At 35.5% G+C, this 7,500-nt stretch overlaps 2 protein-coding genes across 5 annotated transcripts in view; one reads left to right on the top strand and one right to left on the bottom strand.

Annotated features, from left to right (window-relative positions):
- Nucleotides 1-7,500, bottom strand: part of LOC125027932 (F-box only protein 9-like) — an 18,236-nt gene that overhangs the window by 9,712 nt on the left and 1,024 nt on the right. The window contains exons 2-4 of one of the 2 annotated variants that reach the window (XM_047617097.1): nucleotides 6,003-6,095; nucleotides 4,968-5,432; nucleotides 3,495-3,639 (exon numbers count right to left, since the gene is read on the bottom strand). In XM_047617097.1, the coding sequence (XP_047473053.1) occupies nucleotides 3,495-3,639; nucleotides 4,968-5,432; nucleotides 6,003-6,095 (703 nt within the window). The remainder of the gene's footprint in view (nucleotides 1-3,494; nucleotides 3,640-4,967; nucleotides 5,433-6,002; nucleotides 6,096-7,500) is intronic. The other variant, XM_047617098.1, reaches the window with a different exon arrangement.
- The window catches only part of LOC125027933 (glutamyl-tRNA(Gln) amidotransferase subunit B, mitochondrial-like), a 21,166-nt gene continuing 19,714 nt past the window's right edge, over nucleotides 6,049-7,500 (top strand). The window contains exons 1-2 of one of the 3 annotated variants that reach the window (XM_047617101.1): nucleotides 6,049-6,112; nucleotides 6,805-6,889. The gene's annotated coding sequence lies outside the window, so the exon portion shown is untranslated. Of the gene's footprint in view, nucleotides 6,113-6,804; nucleotides 6,898-7,500 lie in introns of all 3 variants that reach the window. The other 2 variants (XM_047617103.1, XM_047617099.1) reach the window with 2 other exon arrangements.

The following is a 7,500-nucleotide window of genomic DNA, read 5'->3' as shown; positions in this document are numbered from 1 at the left end:
GTGAGTTGTTTGGGTAATTATCGGTCGTAAAATAATAATGATAATAGTGTTAATAATAATAATAATAGTGTTAATAATAATAATAAGTGTTATTAATAATAATAATTATAATATTTTCTTTTTTTGCTTGGGGGAAAAGTATGCCGAATTGTTCAGTCATATGCACAGCCATTCCTTAAAATTCATTCAGGATGTGAAAAAAGCTTACCATAATTTAACCTAGCATTAATAATGTAGTACTCCTTCAGTAACGGTTTATTCACATTCGTTAGTCATACGCCTTCGATTTGGCCTGAGCTTCAGCATCAGTAATTCGGGCGCAATGGACTCGGGGATTTCACAATTTCATTAGCATAGCTGTCACAAGCTTGCAATGGTCGGACACGAGATAAAAGAAACGGAAAAAAAAGCATAAAACATGTTCATAAATAAATTAATGTCAAAATTGCGCTGGTTATCGTGGTGACATTCGTACAGTGACGCAATCTGAGGTAATGAATTCTTAATGGAAATTTCAACTGATTATTCCATGACAATTATCGTTCCTGATCTACAATAATCTTATCAGTTTTAAAAATAAAAACTCACTGTTTTTTAAGGTACAAGAAGACACGTTAAAAATGCAATTTACATGCCTATATTTCCTTCCCATATTCTGAAAACGTATGGCCTGTATATTTGGATGATTGCTATTTGTTTTTATTTTTTTTTTGTCTTTATCCTCCTCTGTCTTTTTTTTCTTTTCTTTCTCATGAATATCATATTCTCTTGTGTTCGTGTTTAACTGGTTCATTAGTATGAGTCATAAACTGTAAACCAAAACTTGGTGTAATTTTTTTTTTTTTTTTTTTTTTTTGGGGGGGGGGGGGGGATATTCATCAACCTCATAAACCTTTGTACATAACACACTGCCACTGAGCTATACTTGCCATGCCCACTGTGAGTTTTGTTTATTAATTGTGTTCACAAATAGATGACTCCAAGAAAAAGAAAGAAAGAAAAAGAAAAAGAAAGAAAAAAATCACAAAAGAAAGGAAAAAAAGACAAAGTCAGAGAATAAAAAATATTTTGCCCAAAATACTCCATGAAAGAGGAAATCACCTCATAAATTCTACTAATTGACTCTTTGGTGGCTGAGCACTTGCGGAGCCATCTATTTGTAGAGACAATTCACATAACAAAACTATGGTGGACACTGACCTTTCCTGGTGGTAGTGGGTTAAAATCTTCACTACCATGCTTTGAGAAAAATGCAGGAAAAATTCAGGAAACTATAACTTTATTTATAATTCTTTCTAAATTAAATCAGTATTGAAAGGCCTGGTGTTTACCATGCTCCAAAATATAGGCTTACTAACTACATGCAGCATAACATTTGCTTTTAGTGGGATCTTTATATTTTGTCAGTATACTCTGAAGCACCATGTTTATACCATTATTAATGGCAAAGAGGCTTTCCCTTTTATCAAACTAGCCCCAATAATTCAAATTCTCATGGTTCTCTGACTCCTTTGGCCATGACTCTGAACAAGGTACTACTATTCCCTCCTCAATGCCTAATGTCCCATCAATCCAGTGCAAATCATCCATCCAGGTCAATACTCAATCTCCAGAAAACATTCCTCTTCTTCCAACATCTACTTCATCTCCAATCCCACAACTTTATTCATTTCTCCCTTATTACTACTCTGAAACCTTATTGTCCACCTCTCCTCAGTACTCCCTCACTCAACTCTAGTCCCTCTTCCACACGTCCTGTCTATCTACTACCTCCACCTCTACAAACATCTTGACTACTCTGTTTAGCCCAGCCAAGGAGGATTGATTTTTCGTAATCCCCCTACAGCCCCTTACTCTGACAACACTCCTCTTCCTGCAATGCCTCCAAAAACAAGCAGGCAAATTTCCTTCCACAGCTGCCCTAATCATTCCTGCCTTATCACATTTGAATCCCAAGCTATAGCATTATCAATCCTAACTGACTTCACTGGCAAACCCATTCCTGTCCAACCTCATCCCTCCCTCAATACTTGTATTGGAACTGTCTTGATCTTCCTGACAAACTGCCCTGTCTATGACAAGGACTGATCAGATTGTGGAGATGACTTACTCGCCTGGCTCATGGACTATGGTGCAGTATCATCAGTACAATACTATACTATCCCCCCTTGGGGCCCTTGTAAGTCCCCCACCAATATTGCCAAGATTATATTCTGTAGGCATGACCTACCCTTTCATGTTTACATTGGCAGAGAGGCCCTCCCTGTCCAACCACATCAACCTCTCTCCCGTCAATGTCAGAATTGTTGACATCTAGGCAATCCTGCCAAACACTGGCATCTCACAGCCCTATGCCCCCTTATGTGCCCAACCTAGTCAAAAATGATGAAACTGCTTTGCACAGTCATGAATGTGTGTCAATTGTGGCAGTTTCCATAATGTATTCAATAGGGACTGCCCTACCAACAAGTTTGAGTCAGAAATGGCAATTCTCAGATTCAAATTTGGCCTCATTTTATGTGAAGCCAGACAGGAAGCACGTTGACTAAGCTTTTCTCACACTTCCTACTCCGATAATGTCCTTCACTCTGTCCCTTCCCTTTCCTGCCATGATGTGCCTACATCTATCCCAGTACCTCTTTGCCTTTACCCTACAGACATCCTTGCAGAATTCTACACGTCTTCCTTTGACAACTTGATGTAATCACCCTTGTTAATCCCTACCTTTATGAACTGCTATATGACTTCTAATGTTTAGCACATTTAATCATCAAAGAACCTCTCTCTTTACCATTTTCATTATTACTCCTTTCTATAGTGCAATACGACCTATGATGTCTAACACATTTACTTCACTTTGTAATCATTAACTATTAACCTTTTTCAAATATTAGTTCTACGTTAATTTTTCACCAGGAAAAATTTATATTTCTTATCATCTTTCGTTTACCAAATATTTGTTATGACCCTCAACTTGCATAAATATATCGGTAGTATTGTAAGCTTATTCCACTGACTGCAAAACCCATGTTTTATTAAGTAACTTTAATTTTGGAAAGGAATTCCTAATTCTTTTTCCATAAATGAAGAGTCAATCTCAGACTCACAATTCCAACACAAAGTTTGTTTTTCAACATGGGCCTTTCAGAGCAGATTTATCAACGCAAAACAATGTAAAATACAAAAGAACTCTAATATCTGTACAATGAAATCTATATGTATTACAGACTGTGAGTGGGTGACAAGTACATCTCAGGTGTCACTCAGCAACCCTGAGACTGATTTATGATGATTATAATGGGGTATTCAGGAACACATAGTGTTTTCAGAGGCAATAATGGCATTAAATTTGTTAATATAAGAAATAGAAAAAAATACACTGGGTAAGAGAGGAAAGAAAAAAAATGAATTAACTGTTTCAGAAAACAAGAAAAGAAAAGAGAAAAAAGAAAAAGAAAAAAAAAAAAAAATGAAAAGATAAAAGGCAGACATACCCTCTGGCCTCTCTAGCATGTTGTGGCGGTGTGCCCTAAACTCTATGTCAGGCACAAGCGTCATGGCTCGCCTGTAGAACTGGATGGCTTCATACAAACATCCACTCTGCTCAAGCTCAACTGCTTTGTTGAACAGTTCTGTAGCCTGTGTGGGGAAGATTATGGAATATGTTATTGCAGGAATGACATGTTTTCAGAAGCTTCAAGTTTGTCAGCTTGCTAATTTCTATGACAAAGGAAATCCACAAATCCAGTCAATCTTCTAGTTAATTTCTTCTACAAATGAAATCCACTCTTTCAGACACCATCCAAACAAATCTAAACACTGCTTGATTATAACACTGAGGTGTTTGTAAATTTTTGGCAAAATTCAGCACCCTCCCTAAAGATTTGATGATCTTTATGTTTCTCGATCTCGACCTCTGTGACTTTTGGATGTTTTTTAGACTCGCATGGAATATCTCACAGACAAGTTGGAAATCTTATATCACAATAACCTGTTGGATACAAGTGCCTCACTGCCCATGTGGCCAAAAATATGGGTATTGGGCTTACTTGAGTAGGACCAGCCCACTTAAACACTTCCCCTTGCTTCCCCTTGCAATGTTATAATCACTTTTTCTGCATGATTTTTTTTTTTTTTTTTCATTTTGGTCTATATTTGTTCTTTGAAATGCTAGTTACAGATTTTTCTTTGCACAGACTCAATATCATCTCTCTAGGTATTCTACAACTCTGTGTAACAGCAATAACAATATAACATTTTCTTATCTGTGTAATTTTTTAATAATTCTTATATATGTATGTATGTATGTCAATTTTCTGTAGCACACCCTGCACTCCTGGTTACGGGAGGCAGGAAATAGTGTCCTCCCTGGAATTGGGCTATTCCAGCCATGGCTCACAGGTGATACACTGCATACTCATTAACTGGTGGAAATAGTGAAAGAGCCCCTTCCTATATGTCCACTGAGTCTAATCTTCCTCCAAAAGCTTTGAGCACTTGTGGTGATAGCATATTCCCATCACCCAGCCCTCACCCTCAGCTAAATTTTATTTTATGATAAGATGGTCACATCACTTGATTCTGATAGGTTAATGATTTACTGCCAAAGATACCTACAGAAGTGGGAGGAACAGATCCAGTATCACAATCAAAAAATTTTAGGTGGAGTATATATCGAGAAGCATTATAGTTTGACTGCTATTTACTTAATTAGGAAAATATTATTTTCAGGACAATATGAAAAGACAGATAACTAAATGTGATAGATATAATAAGAGAGGTAACAACTTGTAGTCTATTATGAATAATATTGTATAGGCTTGATAAAATATGCTGACATACTGACCTGCAAAGTTATAAAAAGGATATTGTAGGATAAGTTAAAAAAGGAAAGCAAAAACCTTTTCTGGGAAGTGTTATGGAAAAAGTGTGGTTTACTGATACAATATAATTGTTTTTCATCTTACCTTAATCTCCACATCTGACCTGGTGTCTTCTTTTGGACCTTCAGGAGCATTCAAAGTGCCGTTGCTTGTGTCATGACTGTTTCCCATACTGCTATTGTTATTCTCACTAACACTGACCTCACTTCCCTCTACCTCTCCACTGCCGCCTCCTCCTCCTCCTCCTCCTCCTCCTCCTTCTTCACCTCCTCCTCCTCCTCCTCCTCCCCCTCCTTCTCCTCCTCCTTCTCCTCCTCCTTCACCTTTGCCAAGTGTCCCTTGCAGGAGCCCAGAGTTTCCATGGACTGGGGTAACAGGTTTCTGTGGTCTTGGAGGCTTCTGTGCCACTTGAGGTCTTCCTGGAGGTCCTATGGCGGGCCCTCCAGTGGGGGATGGCTTTGCCAAGGCCTGCTGCAGACCTTTGCCCCCGCTCTCCTCCAGTTCTCTCTGCCATGCCTTGCGGAATGACTCAAGCAAAACTTCTGGATCCTGACGACAAAAAGTAAACATGATTATTTGTATAACAGAGATATCAAGATAAAAAGGTAAAAAAAATATTTAAGTAAATAATGCTAACTCAAATATATATATTATAAATATTATATATGTTGCATGTATTATATATATTATATATGTGTATACATATATGTACACACACACACACACACACACACACACACACACACACACACACACACACACACACACACACACACACACACACACACACACACACACACACACACACACACACACACATAGATATCTATATATACACATATATATATACATATATATATATATGTATATATATATATAGAAATATATATATACATATATATATATATATATATATATATATATATATATATATATATAGTCTTGTATATTTGATCATATCAACCATCCATGTTACATCATCTACCCATATTGTTACTGCCACTAATGGCTATACTATTCATAGTGTTTCATGGCATTTTTCTCAATGTTAATGACCTATGCTAAACACCCCCCTTCTTTCATGATTTGATCTATGAGCTGATGACTTAGAAAACTTACCTGAGCATCACTATTACAGGACGTGTTTGTCTGCTCAGTGAGGTCACCGAGAGCAATATCATCATCAGCTCCGGCAGATTCTTCGGGGTCAGCCTGCCAGGAAGGCAAAGGTAAGAAAGTTTATTAGTTTCCCATATATTCTGCTTTTAGTTTTTCTTTACTGTTGTCTATGAGTGTATACATATATGTATTCACATATATATTATATATAATACATACAACATATATAATATTTATAATATATATATCTGAGTTAGCATTATTTACTTAAATAATTTTTTTATCTTTTCTTTATATATATATATATATATATATATATATATATATATCACAGAATTGAAAAGAATGTGTATGAATAGAGATTAATTGTAAGTCTTTCAAAAGAGGACTCTTTAAACAGAATTATAATGGCTATGTTATCAATATTGAAAGCTGCTGTGACCTATAGTGATAACCTACAGTCTGAAGTCCAACATGATAGTGAAGAAGTGTCAGGCAATTATCATGGCCTCCATGCTTTTCACCCTGGCAATGGCCAACAAATTTGCACCATGAAGGCCTATATTCTGGAAACACAAAGCTAGGACTTGTCTTTCCATAATAATTATGGGAGATGTTTGTTTGTCTTTGCAAAGGTGGGGAAAGGTGTGGGGGCCATGCCACTCAGTGTAAGGCCACTGGCAGAGGCACAGCTAGCTTTTATTTACCAAAATCAGAAGAAAAATAAATAAATAAAATAAACTGCTGATGACAACCTTTCCCTTCAGTGATTCTCAAATGTTTGTTTTGTATCTTCTATCAGGTTACTAATATTACTGATTTCAAGAAATTTCTCCAATGCATATTTGAAGACTGCTATAATCACCAACTGTCTACTTTGGAAACAGGTAACAATGTCAGTCAATAATTTTGTTTATCTATTTGTTTTTTTAACAAACTACACATGCTAGCTTAACTTCAAAATAATGCACAATGTATACTAATAATATAAATAAGCAAGCCCAATTATTTATTCTGAAGATCATCACCCCAATAAATGTATTACATTTTCATAATATATACATATCTAAAAATGTAAAGATGTTGAAATACATCATACTAAACACAAATTGAAACTTTGCCAAATAATTATAAGAAGTACACAGTTCACAAATTATTTATTGAAGAATTATATTATCATTACATAGCCCCAAAGGCTCTATAAGGCTAAAATCATAAAAAAGTGTGATAAATTATCTTTTTAAGAGAAAATACAGTACAGAACACGTGTAAGTTCAAATTCTATAATATGATATAATTAAATACACAAAATTAATATTTTTATTATATGCATACAGCGATTATTTACACATTAATTAAGTTAGAATAGTTAGCATTAATCTAATTATATACCAGTGAGAGGCAGTGATAAAAATATAAACACATATGAAATATACAGTTTACTGTATAATTCATATACTGTTTACTGTAATACTATAACATTCATTTCTAAGTAATT

This window comes from Penaeus chinensis, chromosome 8 (assembly GCF_019202785.1).
Source record: "Penaeus chinensis breed Huanghai No. 1 chromosome 8, ASM1920278v2, whole genome shotgun sequence".
NCBI lineage: Eukaryota > Metazoa > Arthropoda > Malacostraca > Decapoda > Penaeidae > Penaeus > Penaeus chinensis.
The sequence above is the reverse complement of the archived record's forward strand: the minus strand, read 5'-3'. Positions and strand labels throughout refer to the sequence as shown.